The 18,356-nt window shown below is 31.5% G+C and overlaps 2 protein-coding genes and 1 long non-coding RNA gene across 4 annotated transcripts; 2 read left to right on the top strand and 1 right to left on the bottom strand.

The window, feature by feature from the left end:
• The first annotated feature begins 104 nt into the window (after window positions 1–104).
• On the top strand, window positions 105–1,653 carry LOC107370034 (uncharacterized). The gene is made up of 4 exons (XM_015938009.3): window positions 105–240; window positions 773–947; window positions 1,008–1,090; window positions 1,166–1,653. Exons 1-4 carry the CDS (start codon window positions 229–231, stop codon window positions 1,382–1,384), a joined length of 489 nt encoding a protein of 162 aa, XP_015793495.2. The 5' UTR covers window positions 105–228; the 3' UTR covers window positions 1,385–1,653.
• A 3,314-nt stretch (window positions 1,654–4,967) lies between these two features.
• LOC107370003 (uncharacterized) lies at window positions 4,968–17,731 on the top strand. 2 transcript variants are annotated; one of them, XM_015937974.3, is made up of 10 exons: window positions 4,978–5,156; window positions 5,215–6,499; window positions 6,581–6,735; window positions 10,278–10,545; window positions 10,913–11,254; window positions 13,508–13,923; window positions 14,367–14,905; window positions 15,172–16,526; window positions 16,658–17,204; window positions 17,390–17,731. In XM_015937974.3, exons 2-8 carry the CDS (start codon window positions 6,434–6,436, stop codon window positions 16,332–16,334), a joined length of 2,949 nt encoding a protein of 982 aa, XP_015793460.2. In that variant the 5' UTR covers window positions 4,978–5,156; window positions 5,215–6,433; the 3' UTR covers window positions 16,335–16,526; window positions 16,658–17,204; window positions 17,390–17,731. The 2 variants fall into 2 exon arrangements, with proteins under 2 accessions (XP_015793459.2, XP_015793460.2); XM_015937973.3 differs by having other exon boundaries at window positions 4,968–5,156; window positions 15,172–17,204.
• LOC112539657 (uncharacterized) lies at window positions 9,452–10,954 on the bottom strand. Its single transcript, XR_016197864.1, has 2 exons — window positions 10,816–10,954; window positions 9,452–10,565 (listed from the first exon to the last, which is right to left on the bottom strand). It is a non-coding gene; the product is annotated as an uncharacterized LOC112539657 (long non-coding RNA).
• Window positions 17,732–18,356: the final 625 nt, after the last annotated feature.

The following is an 18,356-nucleotide window of genomic DNA, read 5'->3' as shown; positions in this document are numbered from 1 at the left end:
TAACGTAATGACGCCGCTGTCTAATCTCACTCTTGAGTATTTTCGTTTTCTCTCTCGTCTGTATATAAGCTGCTTGGAAATGAGACTTTAATTCATCAGTCGTTTTTGATCAACAACAATCACATCAACTGTACTAAGTGACTTTAGTCGATTCTCCATAACATTTATATTGTGCTTTTTTACCTGTTATTTGCTGCCAACAAGGAATATCATAACTAACAAATAAAAATGAACTCAATGGTAAGTTTTATTTTTGTATAACATATCTGGTTGATTTATTTATGGATCAACTTTACTTTTACAATATCGAGTCCCTTTGTCTATCCCTTGAATTATCAACTTATTCAATAGACTTTTCAATTGAATAATTGTTATTGTTTCCTCTAATATTAACTCATTTAGCTAATTATGGTTAGCTTATTGGATAATGATGATGGTAAAATTAGTGTTGCTTGAAACGGAAACATTTCGCCATCTCTTTTATCCCGCTTTTCCATCTATTGAGACCAGTTGATTTATGCAAATGGAGTAGACAAATGTAGACAAATAAAAAAACCCAAATACAGTTTCCTAAATTAAGAGAGGATTCATTCATTTTACATGTATTACATGAAAGCGACAGTGATGACAAGCATTTGAAGCTTGAAAACTTTTCCAGATTATTTCACTAAATTCTTGTAAAACTTCAAATTAGTTTCCAATTGCTTGTTTCAAATACTTTATCATGATTTCAATTGCTTCAATTTCGTTTTCTTTTCCAATTTTTCCAAAGGTTTCATCAGTTGTCATTCTTGTCATCTCCTTCTTTGCTCTTGCCTATGCAACTGGCTATGGATATGGTCATGGCTACGGTCACGGTGGATACGGATCTGGATATGGAAGTGGAAGTGGATACGGCCATGGTGGATATGGTAGTGGATATGGTCATGGAGGCTATGGAGGTTATGGTAAGTTGAAACTGATTTGAAGCCAAAAGAATCTTGGAATTGATTGAATCTTTGTTTTAGGTCATGGATCAGGCTACGGTAGTGGAGGCTATGGAGGCTATGGACACGGTGGACACGGTTACGGTTACTCATCTCACATCAAGGTATTTAGTCAAATATTAACTTCGTATTTAGCAAACTTTTTAACATTAACTCTCTTGTTCAACTTGATAATTTAGCACCCAGCTAAGTACAGCCACGGTGGTTACAGCCATGGACTTGGAGGTTATGGTGGTGGTTATGGTAGCGGATATGGTAGCGGATATGGTCATGGTGGTCATGGTGGTTATGGTTATGGTGGTTATGATGGCCACAAATCCTATGGTGGATACGGACATTACCCAAGCTACGGAAAAGTATCATCATACTCATACTCTGGATACGGAAAATCAGCTTAAACTACTCAACGCACCGTGTTTTATAACAAATTATAAAATTATGTCCAATGATATTAGCTCAAAAGATTCTCAACCAACACCTACAAATATCATCAATTTTCATCTCTCTTTGCCTTGTTTTTTATTGTAGAAAATGGTCATTTCTTTTTAAAACTGAATCTCTTTTTAAATTGTAATTCAAATTTTTATCCATTCATCTTCAATTCCAACCACTGTATATTGTTAGATAAACTTACTTTTAATGATAATTAAAAAACGTTCGTAAATTACTAGATCGTATGATTAAATCGGTAGCGAGTAATCAAAACATGTTTACCAATATTCAGCTAAGTGAATGAAAAAATGAAACAGACAATTTCAGGAACAACATGGGAATAATCTTAACACGACTCAATGAGACGTCATTTCAAAGTCAGTATTAAACTTTTCAGGGTCCAAAATAGTCTAGTTGAATAACAAATATGTTGAATAAACCTTGAAACTCTTAGATAAGTAGCAACTAAGGCATCTGGAATCAAGGCATGAACGGTATTGTAACTAAAAAGCCTGGATAAAATTAACTTCTTTAAAATTTCGACTCTGTTAGTTTGTAGGAACATGCAAACTGAGTCCATTGGTGCGATTTAAGAGTTTCTCCCATCCGCGGTTGTCTAGAAAATCGCGTTCGAATTCGAAACTTCGATTACCTTTTGTACAAATATGGAAGGAGATTTTTCCATCAAACGCATTTTACTGATGTAACTTTTGATGGTCGACCAGAGAAATCATTTATTTTGAGAAATAAAACTTTTCTTTTTCTGTAAAACAGATACGTTCGATTCACAGTTGAACCGACCGCATTCTATGACCGTAAGAGTTAGCGAACTTAAACTTAATATTTGACCACGAAAATTGTTGGTTCACATCATAGTTTGAATAATTTTTTCAAGATACCAACAGTTCTTTTGATTTTGGACATTAACCCAAAAACTTTGTGCCTCGATATTTAGAGAATGGTATCACAAAAAATTGTCATTCTTGTAAAAATTCAATTCTTTATTAATTGCTAATACGATAAAATGCAACAACTTTCAATTAGTGGACTTTGGGCTTGATATTTAGACTATATATGTGCGAGAAACAGCTTATTCAAGCAACTAAACTCATATTAATGCATATCTTGGTAAATAAACCAATTTTCTGGTTAAACTTACAAATGAAATAAAACGAGTGCTGCCAAAAGCTCGAAAATTTGAGTTATGAGTTGAAACTTTGCAGGGTTTGTAGGCAAATAAAAACTGAGTCCATTGGTACTTTTAAATTATGCATTCAAAGGACAGTTTTCGAGGAAATCGAGGTCGAAGTTGAAACTTCGATCGCCTTTTGTACGCTTATGAAAGCAGATTTTTTAATGAAACTCATTTCTATGAGGTTAATTTTGATGGCCAACCAGAAAATGGCTTTATTGTGAGAAATACCATTTTCCTTTTTTCGTTAAGCAACAAAATTCGATTTTCATCCAAATCGACTTTTTTTGACAACCGTGATAGTTAGAGATCTGAAACCTGGTAATCGTCAATAAAAATGATTTGTTCACATCATGGATTGAATATTTTTTTCAATGCACCAACGGTTCTCTTGATTTGAACCATTTGTAGAAAAACTTTGAACCTCAGTATTTCGGGTTTGGGAGCACTTGAGATCAGGGTTCTTTCATCAAACGGTAGATTTATTTATAGCCTATAACAGCATATCACCAAATACTGAATCAAATCTGAGCTAATTCATTTATTAATGAAGATCTTTTTAACATATAAGATTTGTGTTCAGCTTTATAAATAAAGTCTCAAATCTGATAACATAAGTTATACGATGCTATAACTTTTTATGCGGAATCTTGAATGATTTAATAATTCAAACTTTTATAGTCCATAATAAAATCTACCATTTGATTAAAGAATGCTGATTGTAGGCGCTATCAAACCCGAAATACTGAGGTTCAAAGTTTTTCTACAAATGGTTCAAATCAAGAGAACCGTTGGTGCATTGAAAAAAATATTCAATCCATGATGTGAACAAATCATTTTTATTGACGATTACCAGGTTTCAGATCTCTAACTATCACGGTTGTCAAAAAAAGTCGATTTGGATGAAAATCGAATTTTGTTGCTTAACGAAAAAAGGAAAATGGTATTTCTCACAATAAAGCCATTTTCTGGTTGGCCATCAAAATTAACCTCATAGAAATGAGTTTCATTAAAAAATCTGCTTTCATAAGCGTACAAAAGGCGATCGAAGTTTCAACTTCGACCTCGATTTCCTCGAAAACTGTCCTTTGAATGCATAATTTAAAAGTACCAATGGACTCAGTTTTTATTTGCCTACAAACCCTGCAAAGTTTCAACTCATAACTCAAATTTTCGAGCTTTTGGCAGCACTCGTTTTATTTCATTTGTAAGTTTAACCAGAAAATTGGTTTATTTACCAAGATATGCATTAATATGAGTTTAGTTGCTTGAATAAGCTGTTTCTCGCACATATATAGTCTAAATATCAAGCCCAAAGTCCACTAATTGAAAGTTGTTGCATTTTATCGTATTAGCAATTAGTAAAGAATTAAATTGGTGAAGAAATGACAATTGTTTGTGATGCCATTTTCTAAATATCGAGGCTCAAAGTTTTTGGGTTAATGTCCAAAATCAAAAGAACTGTTGGCATCTTGAAAATATTATACAATCTATAATGTGAACCAACACTTGTTACACGCAAAAAGTAAGTTTAAGCTTGCTAACTTTTAAGATCGCAGAACGTGATCGGTTTAAGTAAAAAGTGAACTTGATCTGTTTTCCAGAAAAAGGAAATGTTATTTCTCCAAATAAGACCACTTTCTGGTTGGTCATCAACAGCTACATCGTCAAAATGAGTTTCAATGAAAAATTTGGTCGCACGGTTGTTCAAAAAGCGATTGAAGTTTCTACTTCGACCTCGATTCCCTCGCAAATTTTTCATCAGAGAAATGTTCAAATTGCACAAAAAGACTCTGTTTTTATGTCTCCATAAACTAACAGAATTTGAAAGAAATTTGTTTTTACCCGTTTTTGCCAATTTGTGTCAATTTGGTTAAGTATCACTTAGGTCAAGATTAAACGTATTAACACCAAAAGTAGCTTAGTATTTTTGGCCTTTTGAATATTACCGTAGAAAGATTAACCTAAATTAACCAAATTAGCCTAAACCCTTACAAATATCTCTTGAGGAAATAAAGGTTACGAGATTCGATGGTAAACCAAATCTGTATTTACTTTTCAATCTGATTCTTTCCAGCTTCAAAGTTTCGTATTTTTCGTTAAACAATTTGTTATTTCTTAATTGAATTTCTTAATGATTTTTGAAATTCAAGAAATAAAAGACAACATTAAAAAAAATAAACTAAAAACACGCCATAAAATATACAAGCAAATTATTCCAGCAATGTAATTAGTTAATTGTTATTCGGTAGTTACTTAATCAAATAATAGGTGGTGCTATTTGTTGATAACTTTTTCAAGATATTTTTCAATTTTCTTAACTAACTTGACAAAAGATGGAGCTAACTAACATTAAATTTTCAATTCTCATAAAATGCATTTAATCTTGATGAGTGTTTACTGTTGATCTTGAAAGCTTAAATATTAATTCACATTAAAATTTTTGCAATATTAACCCTTTATTTTCCATTTCTTTATCAGAAATCCAGATGACATTGAGATCAAGCCGGTTCCCAAGGAAAGTACATTGCTAAATTCAATCCTTGGTGAGAATTATTGAAATATAATTCAACTTGAAATTAACGTTTTGTTTTTATTTTCTAGTGCATGCATCAATACCTAAGGAGTAATATATCGACCACTTTCAAACCCACCATAATCATAATCACTGTATGGTAGTGACCACTATAACTATGAGCCCGATTATCGCTGTTAATTTGTATTTGGATTCCAGCTTTTCAGCTTAAGATATTGAATCGTATACTTGGATTGGAAACCTGAGTTCAACTGTAGTCCAGCGCCCAACTAATATTAATATCTTATTTATACCAATTGTTAAATAGGCGTTATTATCTCTATTTATTTGCACAATTTAAAGCCAATTATGACACCATTTAGATGCCTCCTGAAAGACAATCAAGCTATAATGGGCAAACGGCAGATAAAGAGACGCTTTTTTTGTTTCATTCACACACAAAAAGAAGAGTCAACCCTTCATTTTGAATATAATGTAAATGCAGTTCATCTTTAAAGCTGAATAATGGAATGAAATGGGGAAAAAGCAAGCCATCCCACCAAATTGATACCTGGAAAGTTTTAGCCGAAAAAAAGAGCAAAAGTTTAAACCAATATCCCAACAAATGAATTTTTTGTTGCATTTTTTATGTGACATTATCCATCAGCTCACAGCATCTTTCAAGTCATTTGTTTCACATGTTCACCATCAACACCGTCTACCTTCATCTTCATCCTCATTTCCCTTTTGTCTTATACTATTACAATCTTAATAATAATATAATACAAAAGAAGGTGAATTAAATAACGTTAATAATAATGATAATAATATGAACAAACAAAAAAGAAAGAGCCAAGTGAAAGTAAAAAGCGAAACTAACGTTCGCTAAACAAAAACAGGTTCGTCCTAATGTCCGAACCGGTTCCAATAATCTTTTAAAGTAAAGCTGAAAACTGATGAGGAGCAAAGTGAGAGTGGACTGTAAAGAGGAAGATAAATCAAGAAAACTCTCACTTTCAATGACCTGAAGTTTCGACTTTTTTTTCACTGATTTACTATCGTTAGTCTGATACGTTCATTTGATGGACGCAGCAATTAGTATTAAATTGTGATAAAAAGAAGCAAAAAAACAGGGCAAAACCCAAGTCAACCTCAACTCTGTGTGTTAACTGTGATTGTAAAGTCACCCAATGGACTAAACAATTTATGTAAATCAATTTCGTTTTATTTCCTCATTTTCATTGATGGCAATCAACTAATTTGTCAACAATCCTACAAACAACATCAATATTTACAATTAGACTCAAAATGGCTTCTAGATTAAAATATCAATCTATGGTCAACCATTTGCTCTCTATTTTCATTTTAACCCAAGTAAGTGGTTTTTTGTCATTTCAACCCAATTCTCACCCAATAGACAAACTAATTGATTCTGTTGTTTCTCCTACAATTAAGGTTATCAATCTGAGTTATGTTGCTTCATTGGCTCCACAAATTAAAGACCTCAAAGTCCAATGTGATTCAGACGGAATGGAAGTCAATGTTACATTTGATTCGCCATTCAACGGAATCATCTTTTCTAAAGGCTATTACAATGATATGGGTTGTAGGTGAGTAAATAATTAAACTAAACTAATCAAGTTAAACTAATTGCTTAAAGATAGTCAATGGAATCGAGAAAAGTTAACAAATATTTGATTCTGTTTCTTGGTAAACTTGTAATGCTGACTGAAGTGTGGATTCATTTTTTGTTTTACAATTTTTGTTACTTCAACTTTTCAATCTTCTCTTCACTCTTGATTGTTGTTATTATATTACATGATTATGATTATTATAGACATGTGAATCTATTATCATCGGGATGATGATTGTTATTAAGGTGATTTACATGATTATTATCAAGTAAACACGAGTTGAGCTTCAGTCATGTCAGTCTTACGCTGTAATATTACATTGATCAAGCTTTGACTGTTTTTTTTCAGAAGGAAAAGTGTTTTATTAAAAATGGTTTGATTCTTTGATTTCTCATGATTTAGAAATGATAGAGGAAATGATTGTTGATTCAAGTGTTACTCAATTAACAATCTGAACACACTAAACGTTGATTACATCCAATCAATGTATTAGATTGTAACAAAATGAGGTAAAATAATAGTTAACTGTGGTTCAAATTTTAACATCAATCCAGATGATTAAAGTTAGACGTTACTGTTTAACTTGATGATGATCAAGTGATAAATCATCAGTGTTTGATTAAGTGGACTTTCACTTGATTATTTTACCTCTTTACAATTAACTTTACCTCTAATAACATTTGACTTTCACTTGATCAACATTTTAAACTTGAATTTAGCCTTTTATTTGACTTCTTTTTTGGTCCATCCAATTATCCCATTCACATTATAATTATATTTATAACAGTAACAATTAACTGACAAAATTTTGAATTGCAAGACAATTCAAACCTTTTTTTGTTTCATTTCAAATGCAAACCCAAATCTAACCCAAAGCCTGGTAACCCAAAAGACTAGCAAATTTCAGGCTTTACCCGATTTACAGTTTACTTAATTGCAGTCTTTTACTTGCTATCTAATTTAATTTAAATGAAGGAAACACAATTTTGATGGAAAACAGTTAAACAAGAATTTAATTTGAACCATTTATTTCTCACTGTTTTCCTTATTAGACAATTTTCATTTTATTTTGATTATTAACATGTAATAACTCTGTTTATCAACACTTAAACTCATCATTCAATGTCTGATCTACAATCATAATTAGTCAACAATTGTTATTAACAAGATTTGTCTTAATTACAGTTCTTCTTGAATTTATAACACAAAAGTTAACAATCAAGTGAACCTGATTAAAGTTAAAGAGGTGCAAAAATTGTCAAGTTAACCAAATTATAAAATGAATGTCACTTGCAAAGGATAATTCAAATGGTTAACCCAAAACTGACCTCAATTGAATGGGTAAAATTGGTTGATTTAGAATTAAAATTTGACAACAATTAGCCTAACAATTAAATATGATCATCAATATATTGGAAGATGAAAAGCTTAGTAAAGAGATTGGAAATGATGAAAAGATTTGATTCTTGAATTAGTTTGTTTTGAAGCGCAATTCAAGAACGATTTAGCTAATCGCTATTAAAAGTGCAACATTGAAGGACTTATTAACATATGGTTAAATGGTGAAGTTAATGTTGAATCAGTGTGTTTAGTGAGAAATGAAGGTAAATTAATGAAATGTTGAACCAAGATTATCAAGAAACTTATGGTTAAACTGGCTCAAGGCTGAGTCTTCTAATCGAGAGTGATTAAATGCGTTCATTTTAATCATTAGAATTGCACTTTTCAATTAGTCAAATTGTGAGACAGTTTAATCATCTTCATCGTTATTGTTGAGTCTCATTGAAGTCTGCTGCAGCTTCACCAAAATGAAGGAGATTTACCTCTTAAGGTTTGATTGTTTTCATTTGCTATTTCGTTCTGATTTTACAATTTCAATTTATTTCCTTCAATAATTTATGTAAATTCAATTTAAATTGTTTAATTGAATGTTGTCAATAAGCTGTTAGTGAAATGAAAGTAAAAATAAACTTGAATGCGCTTGGACTTGAAAAAGGTTAGACATGGAAATGTTTGCAATTACAATTTCTTGTTTGTCTCAGTTTCAATTCAAGAATTTATCTGTTTCTTTGAACAGTTCATTCTTTTATTAGCATCTTTGGATTACAATATTAATTATCTAATCATCTTATCCATGGTTTGTCCTTGCCATTTCAAAGATTGCAATGATGAAGAGCTAGACATGAAATGAAACCAAATTTTCGCGTAAATTTAACGTTTAAAGTCAAATAACCTGTACTTTTCAAGGTTGATTTGTTATTAAATCTGTAACTCTATTGAGATTAAAACTGGATTTAGATTACCATTGGTTGTTTGTAAGTCTGGTTTGATCACCTTTTAGGCCACCTTTAATAGCACCATTAACGTTGATTGTTGATGTTGTTAATTTTCCCATTTTCAGTCACATTTCTGAAGGTTTCTTCCTGTAATCATTCAATGGTCAATCTTGTCTATTTCATTGTATTAAACCTTAAATTGAGTCAATTAAAACTCATTTGATGTTCTGGCTGCTCATTCCTTCAGATTAACATTGCAATCAAATTTAAAGCATTTCAAATGAATCAACTAAGTATGCTTAATGTTTCTTGATAATAATATAAATCAAATAATGATTGACCTCACAAGTGATATTGTTAAATTAGCGTCTCAATGAAATTGGAAAGCAAAACAAAAGGTAAAAATGATCAAGAAATACTGTGATTAAAAACTGTTAATATTTTAATGATTATAATAATAAACCAAATCAAGGTTTGATTGTAGAAACAAAATGGTTTCTTGCAATAAGCTAATGTAAATACAAATTAGTAAACAAGATTTTTTCCCAGTCAATGATTATTTTCAATTTCAATAAACGTTGATTTGGTTAATAATACACAAGATCATAATTTAGAATTAAAAGTGATAATGTTTCCACCCAACAAAAAATTGGAACAATTTAATATAAATTATTTGTTTCTCAGACTGAATCAGAGAAAAATGATATAAATCTAAATAGTCCTTCTTTTTGCATGATCTAGTCGATGGCTTCAATTTCCTTCAGTGATTCCGATTATGAGTGCGATTCCACCAAACAATTTGAAATCAATTTCTTTAAAGATTTGTTCAGCAATTTTTTGTTTCTAATACAAATTGACGTTTCTGATATGTATTGGGTGTAAATATCATTCATTGGTGAACTGAATTAATCAGCATCAGACAGCAAACTCCTTTTGATTATCAGTTAATAAGTTTTGATTCCCAACAAATTGAGTTCAATAAGCATATTTAATTGAGTTGTTTATTTCTTTGACAATCACGTTCAATCATATCACGCAAATTATATCCAGACATGAAGCTGATAATGGTTGATCACAATGATAATTATCGATCATTTAGTCAGAGTTCCCAGAAGAAAGTGAGAAAATACGCTAATTAATCTTGATTGAATATATTTCTTTGATCAATGTTGGTCAACCGAGCCTTGAGGAATATTCAAAATCTTGCTAATTCTTGCTTCTCGATTATTCAACCCAAAACAGATATGTCCAAGAGAAAAGCGGTTCGTCCAATTTAGCATTCAAAATTCCAGCTGAAGGCTGTGGCACTGCGAGTGTTCTCAGTAAAGACGTCAAAGATTCTAAACAATTCGAAAATGTAATCATATTCCAAAACGATCCAATTTATCAAGAAGTTTGGGACTCTGCTCGTCTATTATCTTGTCGATATTCACTACAACGCGACCTTCCAGTCCAAGAGAAACGAGTTGTATTCAAACCATTCCTGGTTGATATGCTTGATGTTATCAGGGTAAGTTGTTATCCATTCTTCTGAAAGTAGTTATAAAAAAAGATGATTAATCCAAGGAGTATCTACCAATTATTACATGGAATGAACATAATTATAACGGATCTCATCTAAAAGAGTTGAATGAGTTTAAATTTAACATAAACAGGTTAAACCAGTTGAAAATATCGTACTAATATCTGAAATAGTAACGGCTTTTTTGTTTGTTATGAGTATAGTATATTTTGGGTTAATTGGTGTTGAAGTGTTGAAGTGTTGGTTGAAAGTCTTTACCTTAAGTTACCTTTCTCTCCATGGATCTCACTTGATTAATGTCATGTTTAAATTAAATATAACATCTTTCATTGTTTCCTATTTGATCATGATAAAGGTTCCTATGGCTGACTTTGCCGGTGATGAGCATAAAGTTGACTGCTGGATGGATGTAACCAAAGGCCGTTATCCCAATAATTCGCCAATTGATGGTCCAGTTAAAGTTGGTGAAAATTTAACTCTGGCTATCTACATTCGAGATACTCGTAAACGAACTGATATTCGGGTTAAAGACTGTTACGCATACGATAATGAAAAGTCAGTTAATGACACGAGTCCAGCTTTGTTACAATTGAGTGGTGAAGATGGATGTCCATTAAAACCCAAGTTAATGGATGTTTGGAAGAGAACCACTACCGGTGCTCAAGACGCTACTGTTCTAGCATACAGTACTGTAACGGTGAGTTGTTAAGTAATAAATTTACCTTAAATCAATTAGGAATTGACAATTTAAATTAATCCAACATTCACCAAAAGTATAAATCACATGTTAACCGTTAAAACAAAGGGACTTTCTTACGCCATCTATTTTTCGCAATGACAATCAATAAGATTATTGTCTTATTAACCCATTGAAAAATATTTGAATTAATCAAAATAAATAGCGGATTAAACATATTATACTGTATAATCCCTCAGCATACAATCTCTCTTACCATAATTAACTGGTTTTCAGCAATTTTCAGTGATACAAATTTTGATTGAAGTGATTGATTGTTATATTACAAGTTTGAAAGGCTGATTCAAATTGAACAATGTAACTAAACGAAGCTTAATTTTGTTTCAACCAGATCATAGATTTAAATTCAAAGTAAATTGATAGCATTCAAAGCAAATAATTTGCTTATTAAGCTTCTCAATTCAATAAGAATGCTCTTTTAACACCTAATCTTTCAAGTTTCACCACTTTTTGATTCACTTTCATTGGCAATTGTAAGGCAAATTAGATCAACTGGAAATGACTGTAGGGCTAATCATGTTCACCTTATTTAAAGATAATCATTAAGATACCATGATAAAGCCATGATAAAAAATAAAATAAAAAACAAAAATCAAATGAAAAGAAGGTCAATTCTTATCCTTAAAAACTTCCTTCCTTTGAAACTGAAAGTAAAAATTGTCAATGCGTATAAATGGTCATCATGTTGACTAGTTGGACAGTCAATTTATTTACAATAACGTTCAGTTCAAATGGTTGTAATGATCAATCAGCGAAAGTTGATTGTGGAAAGATTGGAGACAAATTGAACTAATGGAGCAAAAACTGGATAAAAACAAAAATCACAATTCAAATCTTAATCATTAGTTAACTTGTTTTGGAGGTATTTTTATAAATGTCAATATTTACCTTAAACCTGAATGATTAAATAGTTAAATTAACGGCAAATCAATCGATTTGTTGAGATGACCGATAAAACCAATATAAAACCTTTACATTCAATATTCAATCTTTGCTTTGTTTCCGAGTGAAAATTATCAGAAAATGAACCATTTTTGCTGACCAAAAACAGCGTTTGATTAGCGTTTGGTTTATTTAATTAGCTAAATTGATACAGCTTTAATCATTCAAAGAGTTCAATGCAATTAAAAATTTTTCCCAAAATTGTAACTGATTGAGAATCACTATTGCTGTTGTTGTCTGTTGTTGCTTTAGATTTGTCTGGATCCATTTTATTGTTAATTTATTTCACAATTGTTCGTGGGTGTCTTGTAACTATTGATTAAGTTGATTACAATTTACCTTTTCATCAATTTATCTCGTTTGCTTGATAGTTTACTCGGGGAGTTAATGAATTGTATTACAATTTGAATTGTAGTGTTAGAAGAATCCATCCGATGAAAGAAACTGATTGAGTAAAGATCCTAAATGATGTTAGGGAATAAAAGTTGATCACTATTTAATTCCTTATTCGTTTCACTATTATCATCATCTTTCTTTGATCAAACCAATCAAAGCATAACTTAATCAATCATTATTCAAATGTATTATAATACTTAAATTGTTGATTCAACGGTCTTTTGTACCTTGTATTTTAACAGAGTAAAGATTCATTATAAGGTTATGATAACCAATACTTACCCTTATGCGATCATTTGAATGAAAAAGCTTTAACAAAATCCGGTTCAATCTATCACTTTTTACCGTCCTTTTCAATTCGTGTCCATTTCTTGTTTAATTCCTGACCAGGCTAGGATTTGATTATATCCTGTAGTATAGACGATAGTTCATAAATGTTCAGGTGGAGTCTTGGAAATATTGAAGGCTAAAAGAAACGTGTTCATCGATTTCAAACTTAAATGTTTCCTTTAACAAAATGTGAAAAATAATATCTTAAAGACTCACATTTTCTGGTTATCAGATTTTTTTATCTTTACATCTCAATCTTTTAGTTAAAAGTAACTGAAATTGAGTCAGAAAATGATTTGATCTGGTTTAACCCTTTTGACTCATCGCTGTTTGTAAAGGTTCATGTTAAGCTTAACAAAAGCTTAACCCGCCATTTTGCTTTTGTCTTAAGAAACGGTTTTTTGTTTAGTGATTATTTCTTTTGCTTATCTTGTTGCTTTTAATTTTTTTGTCTTCTAATTGCTTTGTTAACGGTTAAATTATTAATTAATATTATTTATTAAATCTTTTGTTTTCGTAATTCAGGCTTTCAAGTTTCCGGACCATTCTAATGTCCATTTAACATGTAATGTGGAGCTTTGTAAAAACCAATGTGCGGATAGATGTTCCCTGGAAGAGAAAGAAATCGCCAAAGGGAAAAATGGTGAAGCAAGTACGGATGGAGATGAAGAAATGTCCAAATCCAGTGAAAGTGAATCTGATGATGAAGACGATGACGACGATTCTAATAGCAATAAAAATGATGAGTCTGATGTTAAACCTGTTTCAATATCAACTAAAGCGGCTCCGGCTCCGGCTCCTAAACGTGATTCAACCAAAAGTGAAGATGCTGAAGACGAGGACTCTAACGCAGACGAAGAAGCCAAGATGGAAACTACAAGTGCAAAACCAACAACAGCATCGTCGGTAAAAGATGCAGATGAAGATGAAGATGCAGCAAGGTAATTATTGCATAATTGCTCATTGATTTACATGAATGAAAGTATTAATATTTACAACTGGATGTTTCACTTATTTAATTGCCTTTCATCTCAACTTTTCTTGATCATTACATTTCATAAGTGTTTTTTATGCATAATTTTATTCATTTGCAGAAAAGTATCAGAGTTTGAGCCATAAACTTGTTAGCATGAATTATAATGAAAGTTAGATTACATGCAACTGTTTAAATATTTGAATTATATTAATTTAATAAATTGTATTCAAGGTTATAGACTGATATCACCACCTAAATTATCAGTTTAAATTGTAGTTTGGAAATAACCAACTCTAGCATTGATTCTAATAAGAATTGAGTTATCAACAAATTGTGAGAAATCTTTATCGCAATTAATTTAAATATAATGTTCTTTGGACTAATATCTTTCTTCGACTTTATGTTTAGTGAGGACGCAGCAGAAGGATCAACAAGTGAACGAGGAGGACGTAAATCTGATGGTGAAGACAACGAGGAAGGCACAGATGAAGAAACTTCTGTTGGATCATCAACATCCACATCAACATCCACATCAACAACGACTTCTACTACAACAGCTAAGCCTAGTGAAGATGAAGACGAAGAAGAAGATAAAAGTGATGAAGAGGATGAGGATAAGAAATCTGAAACCAGCCCAACAACAACTACATCTACAACATCCACCACATCAACAACAACAACGACAACGACAACAACTGAAAAGCCAAGTGAAAGATCGGAAGATGATGAAGAGGATGAAGATGGTGTAGATGATAGTGATACTGATTCAAGAAAGCGCAGTCTAAGGCCAGCTAAAGCTGAAGGAAAAAGTATTGCTGACGATGAGGATGAAGATGAAGAAGATAATTCAAGTAAACTTATATCCTTTAAAGCTAAACAGTCAATGAAAACCAAAGCTGAAGCTTCTGAAGACGAAGATTATGATGATGATCTTCAATCCTCTCGAGGTAAGAGTTTTGATCCAATTAAAAGTGAATGCAAAAGTAGTGCAAAACAAATAATCAAAAAAGATATGAATAAGTCACAAGAGGGATTAAGCTAATTATCATTAAATTCAATTGCAGCTTTTTTTATAATTGTTTCATTATTTTTGAACCATAATGAATAAAGGAAGCCAATTTGCATTTCTTTCTTTATCATTCACACCATTAATAATAATAGTAAAAGCTTACTTATCATTGAAATTTCCAATTTTTTAATTTTCATTAATCAGGATCATCAACTTCAGTTTCTCCAGTAACAACAACAACCACACCAATTCCCAAAACTCCATTAATTATCGTTATTAAACCAGAGAAAAGTAGGAAAAAGATAAAAGAAGCTGCTCGAAGAGGACGAATTGAAAGTAGGTCACGTCAAGCAGTTCGCTCATCATCATCTAAACTTGGATCATCAAGGTCAATTTCATCTCAAGTTTCACGAGAATCTTGCTGTTCTGATGTAACTACGACTTCATCTCGATCAGATCGTAAATCGACAACGTCTACTACAAAATCTCCAATAACCGCTCGATCATCTTCAGGAAGATCAGTCAGAAGGTCTTCTCGTTTTGATGAACCAAATTCAGAAAATGTATCAAACTTGCAAAGTAAGTCTCAACGATCTTCAAGACAAAGCAAGAAACAAGCAAAAACATCAACTACAACCACAACCACATCAACAACTGTTGCTTCTAAAAAGATCAAAACAACCTCAACTAAAAGACCACGTCGTCGGTCAACAACAACCACAACCACAACTACAACTACTCCTAAAACGACAACAGAATCTGATGAAGATAAAGAAGAAACGGAAGCACCTCGAACATTCCGAAAATCAACCAGAAAACCCAAACGTCCAGTTGTCAGAACTCGAAAATCATTAACAGATCGATTATTTATCCCACACTCAAATGACCGTCAAACAACTCCGAAAACAGTTACAACTACCATTTCACCATCAATTAGTAGTAGCTCAACTTTTCGGATTGCTTCAAATCGATTCTCAACTCACCGTTCAAATCCTTACCTCCGGTCAACCTTGAAACCAGCAACAATTCCATCATCACGTAATAGCCTTAGGTTAACCTCATCATCAACAGTAGCACCACCCAAACGTTTGGCTGATTTCGATGAATTTAAGGATAATGAGGCTTTAATTGAAAATGAAAAACCTGACCGAAACCGTATTAAACCCTCATCATCATCAGCAGCAACAGGAGCATCTCGACGTTGGGATGGAGACGAATTGTTCAATCCATTTAAAGAAATTGAATACGAACCAGTCCGATTAAATAATAACCGTAATCAACGTCGCCGTCGATCACTTTACACCCTTTCTAATGATCAACATACCGATGAAAAGCTATCAAATTACAACATGCCGATCATCTTCTAATCAAGCAACATATCATCATTTTTATTATTTTTCTGTATTTCTTTCCTATTTTCCTCTATTTCCTTAATTTCTGAATCATCTTTCTATTGATTCACAATTTGTTCCTAGCAATTACCAGAATTTCCAGCCGTACCAGTCAAAAACAAATATACAGAAAAACATTAAAAATAGGTGATATTCAATAGACTTTAGGTAAATTTCATTCTGATAATTTAATTTCTTCACCTCTTCTCCTTTTCATTCCTTCTTACACTGATAAATCATCTCTCAATGTAATTGAATTACTTCAACTATCAATCATTTGAACATAATTTCTCAATTAGATTCAACAACTCAACTCTTTTTGTATTAATTGTACAAAGACAAGATTTCTATTAACATGCATGTATTAGTGCATACAACTTTTCAATTATTATTACAACTCTTTTGGTTAGACTGATTACTCGGAAAAGTCAGACCAATTAGTGCCAACAAGCTGATATAAAGCAACAACAACAACAAAAACACGGAGAAAACAAGTGACAAGAAGAGCGTAAAAACACAATCAATGCCGTTTTGTTTGGCCAAGCTAAGTTACACTTGCATCTCCTGTTAACTACATTGTTATTAAATATTCAACTACACGATTTTTCATGTCAATATTTACAATTGGAAATTACATTACAAATTGTTAATCAAAGAGTTGAAAAAACATGCAAACTATAACTCTAAACAAGATTGACAAGAACAAGAAGCCTTCAACTTCACCAAACAATCACCAGAAAATCAACTTCAATTAATCAATTATTGGAAGCAGCTCAATCCAACGATTACATTTAATCTGATTGTTATTACTTTTTGACTCAACAATATCACTATTACCAATATCAAGTGAGTGATTCAAACAAATAAATAGCAACACCCAAATACATTTGATTTAACAATATTTGTATTACAATTTCATATAAATTAACCTTTTCATTTAACTTTAAACCTGAATTAACCCAATTTTTTGTTTTTTTCATTTATTCTAATTTTTGTTTTGTTTCGTTTTTATCTTTTTGCTTCTTCTATAGTTTATTGAGACCAAACAATCAGTAAAACCTGTTGATACTGGATAATATAAATTACAAATACATAAGGCTATCAACACATCCAACAATTAGCCGTACTGATGGAAAAACACAATCAATTTAATGCTACCATCAATTATCTTTTCAGTATATTGATCACAATTTATCAATCGCTCATATTCATTGCCTGTAAACCAACATCGGAAGCTTAACAATATAAACCTAAATCATCTTTCTGTAAATCACATCTTTACATTGATTCCAAATGATTTAAAAAGAATACATTTTTGTATTGTTCTGTCGCTTCAATTAAGGCAATAAAAACAATCAACCCTCATGATTTAAGACCACAATTGAAAGATTCATTTCAAAATATCAAATTTTATTGAACACACATTAAAATGATGAGATTTTAATAAAGATTCACTGTTACTGCGGTAATTTGCAACAATCAAATGATTGACAAAAATGAACCACAAATTAATTAGATTTATCAATTTGTTCAAAGTGAACTTGAGTGAAGTTGAGTGATAAACGGTAAAAATAAAAAGTAAATTAGTTTCCACTCAATTGGGTTAGGTTTAACTTGTCTGGCTATTCATTATCATGATTCAAGTTATGATGCAAATGATGATTACAAAAAGCAATCAATGAATAACTGAACAAGATGAAAGTGAAAGAATGAGATTGAATAATGAAAAAAAAGATGAGAAGTTTGATGTTCATTTGTGAGTGAAAATGAATTTTAAGAGACTTTAGTTGATGAAGGAAAATGAAAGTAAAATGAATGGAAAAAATGAAGCAGAGGAAGAAGAAGAAGAAGATGATGATGATAAAATAAAGAGAAGTGAGGAAAAATTGGAAATATTCACCATTGATAATGGCAACTATTACATTCGCTTTGCTAAACTTGGCGTTGTTGAACCTTATTTTTCATCTTCATCTCTCATTTTATCAACCTCATTGGCAC

Source organism: Tetranychus urticae, chromosome 1 (genome assembly GCF_039701765.1).
Source record: "Tetranychus urticae isolate SD_2017Ah chromosome 1, NJAU_TeUrti_SD_1.0, whole genome shotgun sequence".
In the NCBI taxonomy this organism is placed as follows: domain Eukaryota; kingdom Metazoa; phylum Arthropoda; class Arachnida; order Trombidiformes; family Tetranychidae; genus Tetranychus; species Tetranychus urticae.
The sequence above is the reverse complement of the archived record's forward strand: the minus strand, read 5'-3'. Positions and strand labels throughout refer to the sequence as shown.